The sequence below is a fragment of the Eptatretus burgeri genome, chromosome 3 (genome assembly GCF_056783735.1).
Source record: "Eptatretus burgeri isolate ZD-2024b chromosome 3, Ebu_testis_v1, whole genome shotgun sequence".
Lineage (NCBI taxonomy): Eukaryota > Metazoa > Chordata > Myxini > Myxiniformes > Myxinidae > Eptatretus > Eptatretus burgeri.
Genome location: NC_140963.1, coordinates 89998982 through 90021726, shown reverse-complemented (window position 1 = coordinate 90021726; position 22745 = coordinate 89998982). Strand labels below are relative to the sequence as shown.

At 41.0% G+C, this 22745-nt stretch overlaps 1 protein-coding gene across 6 annotated transcripts in view; it reads right to left on the bottom strand.

Moving 5' to 3' along the window:
• Positions 1-22745, bottom strand: part of MORF4L1 (mortality factor 4 like 1) — a 100674-nt gene that overhangs the window by 17500 nt on the left and 60429 nt on the right. For 2 of the 6 annotated variants that reach the window (XM_085874465.1, XM_085874467.1), the window contains exons 6-9: positions 13830-13921; positions 13692-13739; positions 4644-4745; positions 4015-4103 (exon numbers count right to left, since the gene is read on the bottom strand). In XM_085874465.1, coding sequence (XP_085730591.1) covers positions 4015-4103; positions 4644-4745; positions 13692-13739; positions 13830-13921 — 331 coding nt within the window. Of the gene's footprint in view, positions 1-4014; positions 4104-4643; positions 4747-8619; positions 8665-13691; positions 13740-13829; positions 13922-22745 lie in introns of all 6 variants that reach the window. The other 4 variants (XM_085874468.1, XM_085874471.1, XM_085874466.1 and 1 more) reach the window with 3 other exon arrangements.

Genomic DNA, 22745 nt, shown 5'->3' with positions numbered 1-22745 from the left:
GCCAGGGACCATTAACAGATAGAAGCAGGTAGAATAAAAGAACATGAGAGGGAATTAACTCAGGGATAATTTAGCAGCTAAATTTGCACCCAGCAGATCAATCTATTGACAGGAGATTAGGATTAGCTCCATGGCGACTCTGTGGTCCAGACTGATCGGACTGAGAAACCATTTCCATGAGGCATTAATGGTAAATCCCTGGGGGAGGTTAAAATTAGTAACCTGGTGGAATTAACAATTCCAACAGGGAAGCTGGCAGATTATTTATATTTGTGCAATTGTCTCGATTTTCCAGGAGTTTCAAGGACTTGGACAAGTTTTCCAGGGCCTTCTACGACTGGAATATAGTTTTCATGTTCCGAGGCATTTCAAGGAATTTCAAGGACTGTGCTCTGAGAGGGTTTTTTGTACCCTTCGATGTACCCTTCGGTACCCTAATAATAATCTGAACAAAATCAAAAGGATACCAGCCAGAATGGCTTTGTCCCCTAATAATATTAACATGGGTGCTGGAAGGATGACCTTGGGGTACACACACTCAATTCTAAGCTGTCTCACCTGGGTTTAAACCCTGACACAGCTATAAACTGTATTCCGTGTTTCACAGGCAGGGTGATTCATCAATGTGTGTGCCAGCCATCGGCTGGACGTTAAACTGGGCGTCCTGTCTGCTAGCATAAGTTAGTGGACATTAAAGATGCCCCAGTGTCCTCCGCGTAAAGTAGGTGGGCTATCGCCGGCACCATGGCCAAATTCCTGCCCTAACCTCAGTCGAATGTCAGGCCTGGCCAGCCAGTTAGTGAAAGACTTGGGCCAAGCTTCCCCCCATACAGCCCGACAAGGATGTGGGAATAATTGTGGCCGTTAATAATAATAATAATAAAAATAACATTTACACACGGCCATCCCCATGGTGCGCATGTGCACATAGACGATCCGGGCTGCCCACTCCCCTAGCCACTCTCATAGTGAGTGGGTGTTTATAGTAAATACAAAATTTAGGGTATAGTATGCCATTTTTACTCTTTACACATTTATAAAGAGTAAAACAAAAAACTTAAAAAAATACCCAACATTTATCTTTGATTTAATATTTATCGGAAAGAGAATGCAAAAGTGTAAAAAAATACCTAAAGTTGATCTTTGATTCAACATTACAGGAGAGCCGAGCCATTTGCAGGTTTCCCCTTCGTGGATTTGCTCTATCGTGATGAATTTATTGAGGCAAGGTTTGCGGATTGCGGTCAACATACTCAAATAATCATGGGTTGGCGAACTACTTTGCACATTTATTCACCAGATTAACATGAGCCGTCAATAAAATAACCACTCAAACTCTCCAACATCATCATCACCATCATCATCTCCATCAACTCATCTTTATCGTCGCTATCATCAAAATCGTTATCACATTATTGGATCAAGTATATCATGATTATTATTAAAGATAAGTTTCATGATCTTAACTCAAGAAAATAAACTTTATTTTATGTTCTTCATGCAGAAAAAGAATATTTTATTTATGTTCTTATAACCCTTTTATTCATGAAAATAAAGAGCACAAAAACAATGCACAAACATGTTAATTAAGGGTAGAGTTTGGCAAAAAGGAGTGACAAATTTTTAAGTTAAAGTCCCAAACCCTATTTTCCCCATTACCCCTTAAGTTTGCGCATCGTGGATTTGCAGTTCGAGGATTTTCAAGAACGTAGCCTCCACGAACGGCAATGCCCTCCTATATAGTCATTGGTTTTACCAGAGATTTTACTCATTTTACCAGCTGGGCCAACACACTTTAGGTCAGCCAGATCTCCCCTTTCCCAACTAATGATGTCCAGAGAAAAATAGTGAAATTAAAAAAAAACATTCAAAAACTTTTCATGATATGATGAGTACATTGAAACAAATTTCACAGTCAAAATATCAAATGTGTGGAGTCATTCCAAAGTCCAACTAAGAGTGAGCATTTAACCACACATACACACACATGCACACGCACGCACACACAATATTCTCCATGGGGAGTCACTCCTATGTTTAAAGTTTCGCATCTACTGGATAAGCAGTTGCAGAGAACCATTTTTAAAGTGAAAATATATAGACCTGGACACACACACGTGCGCACACATGCACATCTAGTCACTTGCTTTCAGGATGCAAAAAACTATCAGAACAACTTTACACACAACTGCACAACAAAGTATGCAAAGTTGGGATATCTGCAAAAATTTCAACATCCCAGCTCCAGAAAACTCATGGAAACATGAACCAAGGCAATCATAGAAAATGAGGACGTCATGCTCCTGTACAACCTGATGATCCCATCAAGCGTGAACACAGAAACCAAAGCCTTGCGACCGGACATTGTTCTCAGGAACAAAAAGGAAAGGACAGTATTGCTGATTTAGATCTCAGTACCCAGCGATTTTGGCTTAAATAATGCAGAAATCAAGAAAATATACCAGGACCTCAAAAATTAGATCAAGAGATGTTGGAAGCTAAAGAGTGCCAAAATTGCACCTGCGATAATTGGAGAAACAGGAATAATAAAGAATAATCTCACTGAGATTTTAAAAACTATCCCCAGAAATATTACAACATACGAACTACAATTGGAGGCAGTCCGGGATTCAGTGACGATCCTGAAAAGAACCCTCGGAAGAAAACTGAGAACAAAATTGAACAGCTTGGTCCATGGACTTTAATCCCTTACCAAAGCGGAGGTGGATACTTTGAGTCCTGGGAGGACTTTGTTCCATCTCCTCAAATGAATAAATCCATATCCAAACTAGAACGGGCACTCGGTAGAGCGCATACCTTCGCCGCCGCAACTTTTTTCTGGGCACATTTGAAAAACCGCATTTTAAAACGTCCATGACGTCACAACCGTCAGTCCGATTGACGTCAAATTTGGTGTGTAACCTCCTTGAAGGCAGTCCAACAAAATGGAATGATAAACACTGAAAAATTAAAAAGTTGAAAAATGACGTCATTTTGACGCACTTCCGGGAATGTCACGTCCAATCGGGGACTTCCATTCTGAAAGCTCGTAGTTCACTGAACGTTTTAACATTGGTTTCATGTCAGTAGCTCTATTACATCTGAAGCTATGCCTACGAGTATATTTTGACCTTGAGTGAGACCTTGACCTTGACTACAGAGTTAATTGGCAAAACCTGTACATCAATAAACAGATATTTTGGTACTGATCCTAATGCCTGGATTTGGGAGATTTTGCTTCATAAATTATATAGATATTTGAATGTAAAATATCAGGACATTTTAGCCACAATTGAAAAACGTCATGTTCAAACGTCAATGACGTCATAACGGTCAGTCCGATCGAAGTCAAATTTGGTGTGTGACGTCCTTAAGGTAAGTCATACAAAACGGTATGATCAAAACTGATGAGATCGAAAATTGAAAATTTACGTCATCTTGTGACGTAATTTAGACGCACTTCCGATGACGTTACGTCAAATCCGATACTACATATCCGAAAGGTATCTCGTCATGGAACAATATGGCGGTGGTTGCATGTCGATAGCTGTATTTTGAAGGAAGTTATGCTCAAAAGAGTGTTTTTGACCTTTTCATGACCTTGACCTTGACCTTTGACCCGATCGCTCCCAAAATCTAATCAAATCGTCCTTGGATACTCACGAATCATCCCACCAAAATTCATGCAATTTGGTTTAATACTTTCTGAGTTATGCGAATAACAAACAAACACACATATTCACAAATAAATAAATACACAGCGACCAAAACATAACCTTTCGCAGAATGCGAAGGTAACAAGGGCATTCAGTAGAACGCGTACCTCCGCCACGTAATGCCTGATCCAAGAGAATATATCGGGCCCAATACATTTTTGAAATATCATGCTGCTATACATCGTTTTTGGACCAATCTCTCAATGGTGAAGAATCACTTGAATAATTAAATAATTCTCGTATCCAGATCCGGATTTGGATCTTCACCAAAATCGATTCCTCATTTGTAATGTCTCACCTGCTGTCTGTATTTGCACGACACGTCTTGTAGTTTGCATAATCTTCAAGAATAGTGTCAACATTCTTTTTTGCAGGTAAATGGAATAACTGCAAGGAAAATATAGAAAAAAACAATTAAAAACTTTGAAGCAATTGAGAATGCAGACCGTTTCAAAAACTGCATGCCAAAGTTCAGCTGCATACTCGAACACTCATTTTTTAGCTTATCTGGAATTTACATTCCAGATAAGGTATTGTCATCACACGCCGTCCGTCTCTCCTTTGTCGACTTCTCCGGCCAAACCGCTGGCCCAATCCGGCAGAAATTTTGCAGCAATGCTTCTCTCCTGACTGGTAACAGGAATCGCAAAGCTCGTTCCCGTCACATGACGTTAAGTATGTCAAAATGGCCAACATTAAATTTCTTTTAAAATCTTCTTCTCCAGACCCACCAGCCAGAATGCTACCAAATTTGGGTGACAACATTAGGACAGGGTTCTGATGTTAAATTGCGGAGGCCATGCTGATCACATGATCTTAAAATTAATGGTTACGATTAAAATTGCAGTTTTAAAAAATTAAAAAACAGATTAAAAAACAAAACAGTTGCAAACAAACATGGGCTGACCAAAGGGGATGTACCCTGACCTGCTTTTGTCGGGTGATCAGGTCCCAGTCATCCACCAGCCACGGCTTCAGCTCCTCTGGGATCTTCACTTTTATTTCAACTCGGTTCATAAATGTTTCGTCCTGAGTTAACAAGGTATGAAAGGTTAAAATTAGAATTGACGTGGTGAATGTTTGGTGTTCAGTCATTCCCCCAGTCCAATATCAGCTGGTCACCCTTTCATCAGATGTCAAGCATAGGGCAGTGTGTAAAAACAACCAAATGTGAACAACCACTGGAGGTTGTGATGGAAATGTAGCTCAAAAGTGTTGCTCACTTTCAACTCCAGACAAACTTGGCTCGTTAATCTTGCTGGTTTTATTTATATTTCAATTTTCTCTCTCAACCCTTATATACGAGACATTTTTGTTCGTTATCAATGATGGCTGCTGCAAGCAAATTGGGTGTTTGGGTTCGTTTAAACTCACATTTTGAAGATAATTAACAGCTTTATTTAATTATCCTTTATCAAGGCATCATACTTGGTCACCTTGCTGTGGATCTAATTCACCATTTTTATTGGCCCATTCAACAATGCCTTTTGGAACAGGCCGCAACAGTTTCTGAACAATAAAGTTCTCCCACCCCACACTTTCCTCACTCATATTATCAAATGCCTGATCATCATACCTACGAATCACTGGATACATTTCAATGCTTATAAACACCTGGAGACACCATCATTCGTGACTTTATTTCATTTCCGCATATGCCATGACCTCCAGAATCTCGAAAATAAATTGAGCCAAATTTCAAAATTTAAACTTCTTCATTGACCTTAGCAGCAGTTCCGACTGCTAAAAACAAAAAAAAAAAACGTGTCCATTTGTCCAATTCGGACATTGACATTCTGGGTGTCTCCGGGACGTGTATAATATGACCGATTGGCGATTGCTCATCGCTTGCCAAGCCTTCCATTGTAGCTTTTATTTTCGTTGGAGTTTTGTTGGAGTGCTTGCTTTAGTGTTTAAGCTACTTGGCGAGCACCCTATAAGCTGCTTGGATGTTAGTTTGCAAGTCATTGCAATACACAGCAAACTAGAGGGGGAGCACTCGGTAGAGTACAAAACCTCCGCCGCCAATACTGCGAGGTCACTCAAGTGAACCTGATATCCTATTCCTTCAATTTGACGTCAACAGTGCTCACAGAGTTATAGTTTGCAACTTTCCCTTTTACATACTCAATTCGTCATAACACGATTCCTTGAGACAGAAGTTGATTTTACGTGGGCATATCCACCTGAAGTTCCAAAATCAGCCACAATTATAATTTTGGCATGTTTTTTTTTGTTGGAAATCACTTATAACATGCAGAAATGCAAAAAAATAAAAAATAAAAAAATCGAAATTTTGTTGAAAAAAAAAAGTTGCAAAATTTTGTTTTTTTTTTCTCTAACAATTTTTTTTTTTTGGGGGGGGGGGGTTGGAAATCACTTAAAACATGTAGAAATGCGAAAACAAAAATTCAAACATTTTTTCAAAATGGCCACCATAGCGCCCATATTGGACTTTGGACCAAGTCCAAAATCTAATGGCATGATCCTTGGACCATACCTAATCCCCCACCAAGTTTCGTCGAAATCCGTCGAGGAGTTTTTCCACAATACTGTTCACAAACAAACAAACAAACAAACAAACAAGCAGTCATAGACTGGTACTTACGAAATCGTCAACTTGACCTTGACCTTGAATCACGTGGTGTAATTTGACATTGGCAGCTTCTTCAGTTCGCGAGTTTTATTTTTTTTTTTGATGTTTGACCTCACTGTGACCTTGACCTTTGACCGATTTTGACCAAAATCTAATCAGCGCTAGCCATCACCCTCCTGAATCACGTGGTGTAATTTGACATTGGTAGCTTCTTCCGTTCTCGAGTTGTCGTGCCTACAAACAAACAAACAAACAAACAAACACACAAACAAACAAACACACAAACAGAAACGGAACTGATCAATATACTTACGAAATCTTTAGATTTCGATTTCGATTTCGTAAGTAACAAACACAAACAAACACACAAACAAACAAATAAACCAATGTCACCCGCAGGGTGACCCGTATCTTGCCAAAAGGTGACCACGTGTGACTTCTTTAAGGTCACAATGAGGTGAACAGAGCTGCTATCCACCAGGAGCGACTCCTTGAGGAATATCTGCCTACGAGAGAATATCTGCCATAATATCTGCCAATGAGAATCGTTCCACAGAGTAACCATGAAAAATATGCGTTTGCCTCATAACGTCACCAAATGACATCATCATGTCTCAAGCTTGACAAATCGAGAAAGCACTCATCGAGGTGTTCAATTTGAGGTACTACACGATATGGTTCCTAAAACTTGAAAATTTGACCCTGGGGTCCCCCCCACCAAGTTTCGTTGAAATCCGTCCAGGAGTTTTTCCGTAATACTGTTCACAAACAAACAGACAGGGGTGAAAACAGTAACCTCCATCCATCTTCAATGGTGGAGGTTAACAAACAAGCCGGTAGGCGACGAGGGATTCGCGAGGATCGAAGCGCTAGATACGATGCTTTTCATTCTGACCGATCCACCGACGAAGATTCATTGCCAAGATGTATTTGTTTACATACAATTGTTCCTCGACCTGGCAAGATTTTTCCTATTGCGTATTTTGACAACTGGCACTCCTCATAAAAAATGACGGTAAATAGACACCCTATTTTTGAAGGACTACCATTTGAAAAAATCGGTTTGCTGGTTTGTGCTGTGGAGCCTCGCGTTGCAGACAGACAGACAGACAGACAGACAGACAGACAGACAGACACACACACACACACACACACACACACACACACACACACACACACACACACACACACACGGAAAACCCGATAAACTTCTCTCAATGCTCTTGTTTGACCACACTTCCTGAGCCACACAATATTTTTCATAATGAATAAGTAAATAATTGAAGGTGGTGTGTGGATCGTGGAATCGTTTTCGGTAAATAAATAAACAATTGAAGGTGGTGTGTGGGTGGGGAATCGTTTTCGGTAAATAAATAAATAATTGAAGGTGGTGTGTGGATAGTGGATTGTTTTCGGTAAATAAATAAATAATTGAAGGTGGTGTGTGGGTCGTGGAATCGTTTTCAGAAAATAAATAAACATACTGTATTATATTATTAGAAATCCACAAAGACAGAAATGCCGGTGATTCCATTTATTTTGGATCCTTTTCACTTTGGTCAATAACGTTTGGATCGAGGAGAGATCGAAGGTGGAACGACGGTGTAGTTCCTTACAAACACTGTATACACACCTTAAATGACGGTAAATAGACACCCGATTTTTGATGGACTACCATTTGAAAAATAAAACCTCAATCAAAAATCGGCTCGAGTAAAATTTTCTAAATATCTCAGTGTTTTATTCCGAAGTCTCGTTTCTCTATCATTCAAAACTGAAGGACAAGTATTGAAAATACTGTACGCGGTTTTTCGGCCGCTGCACAGCAACGGGTGGTTGCTTGGCAACGAAATTCAAACGCGCACATTCCCAGTATATATTCCACCTGTTGGCAAAGTTTCATCGAAATCGGTTCGCTGGTTCGTGCTGTGGAACCTCGCGTTACACACACACACACACACACACACACACACACACACACACACACACACACACACACACACACACACACACACACACACACACACACACACACACACACACACACACACACACACACACACACACACACACACACACACACGGAAAACCCGACAATAAGGGATATCTCGCATATATAGCGAATCCAACAGAAACATAAGTGATCAGTATACTTACGAAATCTTTGGATTTCGTAAGTAACAAACAGACGGGTGAAAACAGTAACCTCTGTCCATCTTCGATGGCGGAGGTTAAAAAAATCTGCACTATCACTCTGCATTGTCCCTCTGATTAACACATTCAAAAATACATCGATTGACCACCTGCCTGTGTTGTGCCCCACGGTGTCATGTGGTGCCAAGCCTGTCGTTCCTTATCAACGGATGGATGGAGCGAAGGATGGATGGAAGGGAAGGAAGGAATGGATGGAAGGGATGGATAGAAGGGATGGGATGGATGGATTAGAGATCACACCGATGTTTGTAAGCCATGGCGAGACAACAGACAGCGGTGTAAATGACTTTTTAATCATTGCTGTTGTCGTTTTTGAAAATAAAATTACAAATTGACATCCAAGACAATATTAGGGGATAATGTAAATGCAGTTCACATATAAACATGTGTTACGTTGTCTTAGCTAAATCTGACAAAAGTTTAAAATGTAACCTTCACCTCGGAGCGGTCAAGCTGAGCACCGCACAGATATGCTCGGACACAAAGAGTACTTTAAAGGTAATTAGGGGAGAATCGTTTCCAAATCCCAACCTCGTTGCAGACGCAAAAGGGAATGTAATAGCAGACGAAGGAACAGCAGCTGGGAACTCATTCATTCATTCCTTACACCTCATGTTCACGTTGTGAGAATGGAGAATCACGTGTTCATGAACAACTGTGGAACTTGCTGTGAATCCACTTTCCATCCATCAATCCCTTCTCTCTATCCTTTCCATCCATCCATCCATCCTTCCCTCCATATCTTTGTCCTCACTTCCCCACCCTCCTTCCTCTCTCACCCCACTTTCAACTTTCATGAAGTGATAAACAATGGGTGGTTGTGATGAGTTCCCACAGGTGGAAATGTTGTGGTTTGGAGGTGGTTATGTTGTGCTGTGGTATTTGTGTTGGCTTTTGAGCCTGGAGTGTCAAGGGGTGTGCGAGTTGGGCGGATGGGCACTTTTTGGCGGTCGGAGCTGCTGCTGGGTTCAATTCCATCGTTTGAATTTTGGAATTTGGCTCGGGTTGAGAGATTCTGGGGCTTGTCGCATTTTGGTTGTAAAATGTGTGCTGAAATTAAATAAAGAAAAAACACTGGCGTCTGTCTCCGGGCGTTTATAAGCATTGCAGCTGGGGTGCGATGGACTGCAGGGTATCTTGGCCTGACCTGGGTTTCAGGGTTTGGACCCCCTCCCTTCAAGTCCCACTACCAAATACAAGTCCAGAACCTGAAAAGAAGAATGGACCTTCCCCAAGTTAAAAAAGAAAAAAAAAGAAGAAAAAAAAGAAGCTTCCTGCCCTGCAAAACAAAGCACCATGTTACTCATTACTCTCTACAGTATTTCTCATCTGTACAGAAGGTAAACATAAAAGCTACAACTGTGTATCTGTCAGGAATAACACTGCGTTTGAGAGACCCATTTCAAATGGAGGCCAAAACTCATGACTCGAAAGATGCAGAGATGCCAACTTTTGGAAATCAGAATTAGGGAGGATTTGCAACCGACACCAAATAATGTGCGCTAAGCGCACATCTCGAGCGCGGAGCGCTCGACCCTTGCGGCGGGGTCCAGAGCCCGCCTTAGGGCCCTGGAAGCTCTGGGGTTCTAGACGCTCTCTAGTGCCCTCTGAGCATTATTTTGGAGCATTTAACATGTTAAGAATTCCCACTTTTTGAACAAAAAAAGGGGAAAATTGTGCACTTTTTAATGTTACATGTATGTTAATATTAGTAAGTTAGGGGACAATCAAAGATTAACAAAAAGCACAAAAGAAGCAATATTTTTCTTACCTTACTGGCTGGTACTACTGCTGCTTGCTTTTTCCATGGCAGCTTTGCTGAGTGACAGCTGTGTGGCTCTTTTAGCCCTTCTGATTATGTCTTTGCTGTATTCTCTCTGGTAGCAAGGGGTGCTATGAGCTAGTTTTTCAATTAAGAGAGCTTCCAGGGTTTTGACACTCAAATTGGGACGAAATTCAGTATGATTCTTCCGTACAAGACTGAGTGCCCGCTCACATGATGCGTTTGAATGAGGAATGACCAAGATTCCCTTCATCACTTTGCTCAAATTAGGATACTTCTTGGCACCAGTGCAGGGATCTGTGAGCTGTGAAATCCGATGCCACTGCTCATCCACTCTCACTGTCTCAGCAGCAATTGTAGCTATGGAGGCGTCTGCCTGGTAGTGAGCGAATTCACTCTCAAGACTGTCTATGTCACTATCACCGCCACTGAACAGACAGGGGAATTTCTTGATGAAAAACTCCACACAGTCAAACCCCACTTCTTGGTGTAGCTTAACATCCAGCACCTGAGCATGCTTGGCTAATTCATCATCTAGCGGCCAGGTTTTGAAGATGTAATTGCAGGCTTTCACATAATATGAGCGAACTGCACTGAAGAAACCTTGGATGTCTGACTCACTCAGAGTGAAGATTTCTTGAGACTCCTTTGTTCCCTTATATACAGTTTGGCATCGTTCCCAATCATGAGGTCCTCATCATTCTTCTGATGATTTCTGTCAGAGAAGGGTACATTTACCAGAGCAACCGATGACACCGATGGTTTCAAAAACCGTACGAAGATATCTTTCAGAAGACCATTCAATTCTCCGTGCAGGAGATGAATACAGGGTTCGTCTCTTTGGAGCAGAAGATTCCCCTTCTCAAAAAGCTTGTTAGCATATCGAAGGAAGAAACAATAGAGTTTTGTTTGTGGAGACAAGAACATCCTGTTGACACGTTTTTCTCTAGATTCCTGCACAGTGTTTGAGGAAGATGCGCTTTTAGTTGTAGAACTCGTAGTACACTTAGCCGCAGGGCGATCACACTTGCGTTTACTGCCAGCAGAAGAGGTCAGACTCGTAGTACCAGATCCAATTTTACGTTTGAGGAGAGAGCTTGAGGTAGGTGCAGCCAAGGAAGAAGACCTCTGATTCGAAGGTTTTGCTGAGCTTCTATCAAGTGATTTGGCAAAAGCAGAACTTAACTTGGGTCCTTCTTTGCCTGTAGATGGGACTATCACAGTCTTTCTCGACTCTGAAGGGATCTGCTTTGTCGATGAACGTGATGAAGGGCCGGTGATGCTACCTGCTCTCAGCATTGGTTTTGGTGCTGTCCCTGCTGTCTTCTTCGCAGCAGATACTGCAGTGGTAGTGGTGAATGCTGCTCCACTAGTGCTTGATCCTGCAGTGCCAGTACTGGCAGTAGATACAGTGCCGTCCTTCTTGCTCGTTGTTAGAGTCTTGGCTACAGTTGGTTGCATTTTTCTTCGTACTTCTTCTTTGAAGAAGAGGCGAAGTGGCTCCCACTGTTCAATCAGCCTGTCTAGGCACTGACCAAGGGACAGCCACCTTGTTGCGACATGCTTCAGAATCTTGTGTGTCGGGGCATCACAGAGTTCTTGCAGTGCTTTCACTCCTTTGACGCGTTTACTACTTTTGTCCAAGTAGTAGTAAATATCGATGAGAAAGTCATCTAATTCAATGGGTAAGGCCTGAGCCGCCTTCTTGGCCGTATTGTGCATCATATGGCAAGGGCATCCCATGATGTAGCACTCTGGATTTTGTTTGTGGATATAAGCAGCGACTCCTTTGTGCTTGCCCACCATGACAGAGGCATTATCAGCACAAAAGGAAACACAATTTCCCCACGGAATTTTCCTGTCACTGAACTCATGATCAAGCAGTTTGAAAATGTTTTCTCCAGTGGAATCTTGTTTGCACGCAGGCAAACTTAGCAAACCTTGCTTCACAATCCCAGCACTGTTGTCATAGTACGAAATCAGGACAGGATATAGCTGGGCCTCACCACTGTCATTGCTACCGTCTGTAGCTAGGCTAAATGGAGCTAGTCTAGCAATATCGGCAATAGATGAAGCAGTAACATTTGACAACTCACCAATTATTGCTGAAGTTTTTGTTCTTGCACATCCATACTTTGAAGCAACTTTTGAATCTGGAAACATCTTTTGAAATAGAGGTCCAGCATGATCTGAGACTGATATGGGCAAGTTATGTTCCACAATAAATCCACTAAAGAGAAGTTCTGCTCAGGTAACATCCTCTTCCTCGCTTGTCCCTTGTTTGGTGAAATAATTCAGAAGTGTACCGGTACTCGTGCTCGAAGATCTCTCCTTTGCAATGTCTGTGTGCCGTTTGCTTCCAACGTGCTTCCGAATATCATCGCAACCTCCGTGCTCAACTGAAATATCAACGCTGCATACTGTACAATACGCATGATGAATTCCTCTTTCAGACTTTCGAATACACGGGTATTGGAGATTGTATTCGGTCTTGTACTTCTGAGACCATTTCTTGGTCTTCGTAAGCTTCTTTTCTGCCATTTCGTAATCAACATCGAGGGCTTGAAGCATCGGTAACTTCGAAGTCGATGTTCCACAGCTGCAGCGCGACTCGTAGAACTCTAGCGGCTGTTAAACACCGCACGGTGGTCGCGACCGCCGGGCTGGTACGGGGCCCAGCTGCATGCAGTGAGCGTATCGCATGCATATACACTGTGCATACATACCGCATGCACTGTATTGCACACATACCGCATGCACTAAATCTCAGTGCATGATCACATAAGCGAGATCCAGACCCAATGTTTCGCTGCTCCTCATTTGAATTTGCAATTTTTTACGTACAATTTGGTAGCAGCGAACGTTATGGAGTTACCACATGCTATACGTAGCAGACGATGCTTTTCATTCAATTCTCATACTAGTACATTCTGATTAGTGAACAGTGCAAAAATATCAAAATTTCGGGAGGATAAGGATAGTGATCGTAAGGGCGGGAGTTTGGGTGAATTTTCGGAAGCCTCCCGATGAAATCGGGAGGGTTGGCATCTGTGAAGATGGTGACACCATGGTTAACGTTCCGATTCTCTCCATCCTCCCACACAAAAATACAACTTCATTTACAAAGTAATCAAAAATAATAAAAAATAATAACTAGAAGGGCACTCGGGAGAGCGCGTACACCCGCCATGCAATGCCTGATCCACGAGAACATATCGGGCCCAGTACATTTTTGAAACATCATGCTGCTATACATCGTTTTTGGACCAATCTCTCAATGGTGAAGAATCACTTGAATAATTAAATAATTCTCGTATCCAGATCCAGATTTGGATCTTCACCAAAATCGAATTAATTAATTAATTGTGGTCACACACCCAACCTGTCCACTAAGGTTCCTCCAAATCCGTCCAGAACTTTTTGTGATATCCTGCACACAAACAAACAGACAGACGGGTGAAAACAAAACCTCCTTCCATATTTGGTAGTGGAGGTAATAAAAGAAAGGAATCCCTCCTACACTTTCCACAGTAGCATCCACTCTGGCACGTTTCTTGCGAGGGGCTTGCGAGGATTGCGTTGGCTGTTGCTCAATAGTGGCTGGGCTGTCACCTAACACACCACAAAACAAAAAGGTTTATCGAAAGTTATCATGAATGCAGTATGGCTGTCAGGTTGTAGTTCAAAGCAACAATGGCTAGATATGTGTCCGCATCAGAGTCCTGCGCGTATCACCAAGTAATCATTCTTCATTACAAGCAAATTAATTCAATAATTTTGCAAGAAAAGCACATCTATAATAATAAAAGAGAATGTGTGTGTGTGTGTGTGTGTGTGTGTGTGTGTGTGTGTGTGTGTGTGTGTGTGTGTGTGTGTGTGTGTGTGTGTGTGTGTGTGTGTGTGTGTGTGTGTGTGCATGCGACAGTGTGTCTACACAACTCCAAATCCATGAAACCTCGAGGCCCAAAAAATTGCATGCATACGAAGAGAATGCCAAAGGATTGAATGAATGAAAACTGGGTATTTTGGTAAATTTAAACACCCTTTTGAAGATAATTAACAGGATGCTCATCATCAAAAGCCAAAAAAAGCCTTACCAAGATGGCGGCACGCCATCTTGGTCAGCCCACAATCACCTCGCAAGGGGGTCTTAAGCCGCCATTTTGTTTCGACTTGCTCAAAAATGCCTTACCTTGGAACAGGCCACAAGGGCTTCTTCACAATAAAGCGCTCAAAATTTGTTTTTTGTTTTAACTTTCCTCAATCATATCATCGAATGCCTGATCTTCATTCCGACGAATCACTGCATACATCACTGTTGGAGGTGCTATAGTTTTCATATTAGGAGCTTGGAGCGATTTAATGCATATGATGCGATTTTTCTCCAATAGCCTTTCATGGACTAATCTATATCTAATATATAAGGCTGAGTTCGTATCTGTGGGTCTGTGTGTCTGTCTGTGGGTGGGTCCATAAGCACCACCCATTCTACAGGCCAAGCCTTCCCCTCCAGCTGTCCAGAAATCGCCACCCTCTTTTTCACTCCACATAGCTCAGATTGTTTAAAGGCCTCACGTACATTTAAAGACTGAACAACATGTCTTCTATCACTAAATAAAGGTCCCGTTTTAAGGAAACAAAGGAACATTTTGTAAACAACTCAAACAATGTAATGCATTTTCACTTGCAGCGATCGCACCAGAGGGCTAATATACACCGCCCGATAAAGGTTCGTTCTCATGATGTCGAGGAAAGAAAATGGAGGTCTTTCATTTAAAAAAAAACAAAAAAAACATGGTTTTCACCCGACTTTTGAAGGTTTATAAAAAAAAATGATGGACATGAAATTCACAAACTGTATTATGTGAAGTAAATTAAAATTAAAATTGGCTCAGCCATGAAATACCTGCATCCATAATGAATTTGTCGGGAGGCCGCCGGGGAAATTACCCAGATATTTATCATGAACACATACACTTTAAAGAAGTTATGTACAAGTACACGTCCACTTTCGCACACTCAACACCACCTCTGAATTTATGTACATTTTAAAACTGAACAGGTACGTTTTCATTACAATGAAAATACTCATGATTAATATTTGAAGTCTATAAAAAAAACTGTCCTTTTGTCAGCGTTTTGTATGAACTGTATGCTGTCGAGATGTCCAGGGGTGTTGGTCTAGGTCGAGGACATTATGTAAAGTTGCATTTTTTTTTTTTTGCTACATTTGGTAAAAATTTGATATGATGTAGAGTAGACACTGGAGAAACAAAAAAGTATTTGCTACATTTATTTTTCATGTGCAAGGGGGATCACCAGCAATTTCAAAATGCCCACCAGTTTTTTCAATATCTACTATACTAAAAAGATAGAATATGTTTGTGTGTGTGTTTGTTATCTTGCCAAAACGAAGTTTTTGCAAGATATGTTAGTCAGCTTGTATGTTTATTACTTACAAAATCTAAAGATTTCGTAAGTATATTGATCAGTTCCGTTTCTGTTTGTTTGTTTGTTACTTACGAAATCTAAAGATTTCGGAAGTATATTGATGACTTCCGTTTCTGTTTGTTTGTTTGTTTGGAGGCACGATAACTCGAGAACGGAAGAAGCTACCAATGTCAAATTACATCACGTGATTCAGGAGGCTGATGGCTAGTGCTGATTCGATTTTGGTCAAAATCGGTCAAAGGTCAAGGTCACAGTGAGATCAAACATCCAAAACGTGATAACTCGAGAACGGAAGAAGCTACCAATGTCAAATTACACCACATGGTTCAGGAGGGTGATGGCTAGTGCTGATTAGATTTTGGTAAAAATCGGTCAAAGGTCAAGGTCACAGTGAGGTCAAACATAATTCCGTAAATTAATGTGGAGAAATGGAGTATTTTTACTTCGCTCGACGTTACGAGTTCGTTTTAAATTCGATTTTAATTTTGTCTTCGGTTTTTGCGATCGCTAAGGACGCTTAAAACTCGGTTGTCAAAATTCTGGTAAAAATCGGATTTTTTGGAGACGTTTTAAGATTGAATAAAAAATATTTCACTCGACGCGTCACGGGTCGTCCCATGATGCAGTGCGCTCGAGCAGACGCGTCGTTGAGTCACGTATGGATTTGCGTGTGCGCTGACGGTGTTTTCGATGAAGATGGTGTTTAAAAGTCTTTTTTTTTTATCCCAATATAGGTTATCGTCGCATGCCTGACTCGCTGAGCCGTCGCATAATGGAAAGATTGTTTGTGGATGGCCGAATATTACGGTTTTGTGACTTTGAAAAAGTAATATTGAATAATTGCGTGGAGAAATGGAGATTTTTGCTTCGCTCGACATAACGAGTTCGTTTTAACTTCGATTTTAATTTTGTCTTCGGTTTTTGCGATCGCTTAGGACGCTTAAAACTCGGTTGTCGAAATTCTGGTAAAAATCGGATGTTTTGAAGACGTTTTAAGATTGTATAAAAAATATTTCACTCGACGAGTCACGGGTCGTCACGTGATGCAGTGTGCTCGAGCAGACGCATCGTTGTCACGTAAAAGTTTTCCGTGTGCGCGCTGACGGTGTTTTCGATAAAGATGGTGTTTAAAAGTCATTTTTTATCCCAATAAAGGTTATCGTTGCATGCCTGACTCGCTAAGCCGTCGGATTATGTAAAGATTGTTGGTGGATGGCCGAATATTACGGTTTTATGACTTTGATAAATAATATAAAATAATTATGTGGAGAAATGGAGATTTTTGCTTCGGTCGACGTTACGAGTGCGTTTTAACTTCAATTTTAATTTTGTCTTCGGTTTTTGTGATCGCTTTGGATACTTAAAACTCGGTTGTCGAAATTCTGGTTAAAAAAAAAATCGGATGTTTTGGAGACGTTTTAAGATTGTATAAAAAATATTTCACTCGACGAGTCACGGGTCGTCACGTGATGCAGTGTGCTCGAGCAGACGCATCGTTGTCACGTAAAAGTTTTCCGTGTGCGCGCTGACGGTGTTTTCGATAAAGATGGTGTTTAAAAGTCATTTTTATCCCAATAAAGGTTATCGTCGCATGCCTGACTCGCTAAGCCATCGGATTATGTAAAGATTGTTGGTGGATGGCCGAATATTACGGTTTTGTGACTTTGATAAAATAATATAAAATGATTGCGTGGAGAAATGGAGACTTTTGCTTTGGTCGACGTTACGATTTTTGATGGTTGGGTACAGAATCATCGTAGAAACTTCTGGTTTGCGTCGCTACCTTCTCTCAAGACAGCTTTTCTTAGACAAGGTCAGAGGTCAAGTTGACGATTTCGTAAGTACCAGTCTATGACTGCTTGTTACTTACGAAATCTAAAGATTTCGTAAGTATATTGATCAGTTCCGTTTCTGTTTGTTTGTTACTTACGAAATCTAAAGATTTCGAAAGTATATTGATGCCTTCTGTTTCTGTTTGTTTGTTTGTTTGTTTGTTTGTTTGGAGGCACGATAACTCGAGAATGGAAGAAGCTACCAATGTCAAATTACATCACGTGATTCAGGAGGGTGATGGCTCGCGCTGATTAGATTTTGGTCAAAATCGGTCAAAGGTCAAGGTCACGGTGAGGTCAAATATTTGATTTTTGATGGTTTGGTACAGATAACTTGAGAACGGAAGAAGCTACCAATGTCAAATTACACCACGTGATTCAGGAGGGTGGTGGCTAGTGCTGATTAGATTTTGGTCAAAATCGGTCAAAGGTCAAGGTCACAGTGAGGTCAAACATAATTCCATAAATTCACGTGGAGAAAAGGAGTATTTTTGCTTCGCTCGACATTATGAGTTCATTTTAACTTCGATTTTAATTTTCTCTTCAGTTTTTGCGATCGCTTAGGATGCCTAAAACTCGGTTGTAGAAATTCTGGTAAAAATCGGATGTTTTGGAGACGTTTTAAGATTGTATAAAAAAATATTTCACTCGACGCGTCACGGGTTGTCCCATGATGCAGTGCGCTCTAGCACACGCGTCGTTGAGTTACGTTAAGGTATAATTGCGTGGAGAAATGGAGATTTTTGCTTCGGTCGACGTTACGATTTTTGATGGTTTGATACAATCATCGTAGAAACTTCTGGTTTGCGTCGATGCCTTCTCGAGAGACAGCTTTTATTCGACAAGGTCAGAGGTCAAGTTGACGATTTCGTAAGTACCAGTCTATGACTGCTTGTTGGTTTGTTTGTAGGCACGATAACTCGAGAACGGAAGGAGCCACCAATGTCAAATTACACCACGTGATTCAGGAGGGTGATGGCTAGTGCTGATTAGATTTTGGTCAAAAGTTAAGGTCACAGTGAGGTCAAACATCCAAAAAAAATTTATAACTCGAGAACGGAAGAAGCTACCAATGTCAAATTACATCACGTGATTCAGGAGGGCGATGGCTCGCGCTGATTAGATTTTGGTCAAAATCAGTCAAAGGTCAAGGTCACAGTGAGGTCAAACATTCGATTTTTGATGGTTTGGTACAGATAACTCGAGAACGGAAGAAGCTACCAATGTCAAGTTACACCACGTGATTCAGGAGGGTGGTGGCTAGTGCTAATTAGATTTTGATCAAAATCGGTCAAAGGTCAAGGTCACAGTGAGGTCAAACATCCAAAACATTCGATTTTTGATGTTTTGGTACAGAATCATCGTAGAAACTTCTGGTTTGCGTCGCTACCTTCTCTTGAGACAGTTTTTATTAGACAAGGTCAGAGGTCAAGTGGATGATTTAGTGAGTACCAGTCTATGACTGCTTGTTTGTTTGTTTGTTTGTAGGCACGATAACTCAAGAACAGAAGCTACCAATGTCAAATTACACCACGTGATTCAGGAGGGTGATGGCTCGTGCTGATTAGATTTTGGTCAAAAGTTAAGGTCACAGTGAGGTCAAACATCCAAAAAAAATTTATAACTCGAGAACGGAAGAAGCTACCAATGTCAAATTACATCACGTGATTCAGGAGGGCGATGGCTCGCGCTGATTAGATTTTGGTCAAAATCAGTCAAAGGTCAAGGTCACCGTGAGGTCAAACATCCCAAAAAAAGTTATAACTCGAGAATGGAAGAAACTACCAATGTCAAATTACATCACGTGATTCAGGAGGGTGATGGCTCGCGCTGATTAGATTTTGGTCAAAATCGGTCAAAGGTCAAGGTCACAGTGAGGTCAAACATTCGATTTTTGATGGTTTGGTACAGAATCATCGTAGAAACTTCTGGTTTGCGTCTCTACCTTCTCTCGAGACAGCTTTTATTAGACAAGGTCAGAGGTCAAGTTGACGATTTCGTAAGTACCAGTCTATGCTTCTTTTTTTGTTTGTTTTTTTTCGTTTGTCTGTCATCACGTATCGATCACTCTGCAGAGCATAGTTATCATTGGATAGTTTTGTAACTTCGCATATCGGAGTCCTATAGAGGTCCCTTTCAGCGCATAAAATTTTCAAGGTCAAGGTCAAAGGTCAAGGTCACTTTGTCGCAAATCAGGGGAGTCGACGATAGCCTTATTTTTTGAGTAATTTTGATTGGATCGTCTTCAAACTTGTTGGGAATATTGTTCATTGTCTGGCGCTGAGCTGATTAATTTTTGGTGGCAATCGGCCTTGACCTTCATGGTTAGCGCTGGAGGTCGAAAGTTTTTGACCCCAAGGTCAAATTTTGTAATCTTAGATACCATATCGAGTAATACCTCATATGAAAGCGCTTGATAAGTGCTTTCCAGATCTGTCAAAAGTTTGACGCTATGACGTCATGACGAAAAAACGGATTTTTCATGAAAATTTTATTTCCTCAGTTCTCATCAAAATCTCTTGATATTTCATGTAGAACGGTCCTGGAGAGATACTATTAACCGTACGAAAATATAAAGGTCAAGGTCAAAGGTCAAGGTCACAAAAAGGTCAAGCATCAAGGTCAACGAAACCCTTATTTTTTGAGTAACTTTAATCGAATAAATAAGTCACTCATGTTCACATTTTGGCAAGATACTGGTCACCCTGGTGGAATGAGATGAAACTTGGCATGAGTGATCCTTGGGACATGAGAACGGACATAGGGGGGGTCAAGTTCAAGGTCAAAGGTCACGGGGTCAAGATCACAGGGTAACTTCAATTTCTCTATTTCATCCGATTGAGACGGGACCAACGCCATTCGACAGATAATCTAAATTAAATGGCACAGTTGATTGACAACATTCACTTCCGACTTCCGGTTTTCGAGTTATGACGTCATAAATTGACTAAAACGTCAATTTTTCATGTTTGTTTGTCCTTTATAGATGGCCAAACCATTGGATAGAATGAGATTAAACTTGGCATATGTGATCCTTGGGAACGGACATAAGGGGATCAAGGTCAAGGTCATGGTCAAATGTCACGGAGTCAAGGTCACCGGATAACGTCAATTTCTCAATTTCATCCGATCGAGACGGGACCAACGCCATTCAACAGATAACTGTACCTGCCCACGGGTGGGTACTTTGCTAGTTTTTACTAATATTTCAAGTTTCTTGACATTAAAAACTTGTATTGGATTAAACATGCACCTCACATCAGTCAGAAATGAAATATAAACAATATCAAACATGATTCCCGAATCATTACATTATAGCTGGGCAATAAAAATCCAAAATGGCCACCATTTTGATAATTTAATGCTATTTTAAGAGTTTTGTTAAATAATGATTTAATACCAGTACTGAAAAACACCAGTAAACATCAATGTCAAATGTTGCTTATTAATCATTACCAATAACTGTGATAACACCAACTGTTTATTTCAAAATGGCTGCCATTTATTTATTGCATAATGGCCACCATTTATACCTTACACACACTGTTATACATTTTTACAGTTATTAACCTCTGTCATCTTCAAAGATGGATGAATAATGAAGATGGATACCTTCATGAAGATGGATGAATAATGAAGATGGATGAAGATGGATAACTTCAAAGTTACTGTTTTCACCCCTTTCTGTTTGTTTGTTTGTGAACTGTATTACGGAAAAACTCCTCGACGGATTTCGATGAAATTTGGTGGGGGGGGGGGGGGTTAGGTATGGTCCAAGGATCATGCCATTAAATTTTGGACTTGGTCCCCCCCCCCAAAAAAAAATTGTTAGAGAATATATATTTTTTTGCATTTCTGCATGTTTTAAGTGATTTCCAACCCCCCCCCCTCAAAATTGTTACCCCCCCCAAAAAAAGAATTTTTTTTTTGCATTTCTACATGTTTTAAGTGATTTCCAACCCCCCCCAAAAAAAAAAAAATGTTGGAGAAAAGAACTAACTGTCAGCACTGTTGACATCATAGTGAATGAATAAGATGTAAGGTTCACTTGAGTGACCCAGCAGTTTTGGCAGCGGAGGTTTTGCACTCTCCCGAGTGCTCCCCCTCTAGTTCAAATATGTATTTATATGAACAATGTTTATGCATGTATCCATTTGATACTTACCTATTTTGATCTGTCTTACTCACTTTCTTCATCACTTTCACTGTCTGATAAATCAGATACATCTGGTATTGGAATGTTATTGCATGCACAAACTTCTGCCTCATAGTTACACAATTCAGTGCACTCAAGATTATGTCTCTTACATGTGCATGTGTTACGTGAACATACACTTGTTGAACACGTACATCTGGTGAGCTCCAAAACTGCTTCAGGGGCAGCCAGCTTCTCTGATAAGACCGGTCTTAGTCTACCATCCTCTTTAGGCCAGCCCAGTTGGCATGGATCAGGAATTACTGGGTGGATGATAACATCCTGGTTCCATATATTGGCCTGCATATGTGCACAAAGAATGTGTTTGTACAATGCTCCAGCTGTTGGTGGCAGTTTGCCTGCACAATTATTTTTTGGAAGTGCTTTGAAACGTTTCCATCTGAGGGTTGAAGCATTTTCAGCTGATACTTTCTTTGTACTCAGGAGATTGCACAAAAATGCCTCACACCCCTTCTTTACATTCAAAGATGGTACACTACATTCTCCCAGTTTGGCAAGAGCGTTTACAACTTGAGGTGGCGACTGCATGTACGTTTTGAATGCTGTTCTCTTACCAACACCGTTGATATGACCAGTAATGTCACATTTCATGATGGCATGGAAGCCTGGGAGTCCTACTGCCCGTTCAGGTCCCAGATGATTATATATTGGTTGTAGTGCAACTCTTCTTCTCGTGTCAGATGTGCCTGTTACAATTCCATTATTTTTGCCCAGTTGTGGCAGTCTTCTCAGGATCAACACAAACCAGTCAGTATCTCGTGTGAAGAAGTCAACCTCGTTTCCTGGTGAAGCGGCCACTTCAATACCATGAGGAATCATTAGTGTGTCCGCCTCCTCTTGGGTACTCACAGTTGTTGTTGGGGGATCCTCTGGTGTGTTTGTGTTCACATCTTGTCGTGTGGCTGTTACAATAGGATGTTTGCAATATTTTACAGCT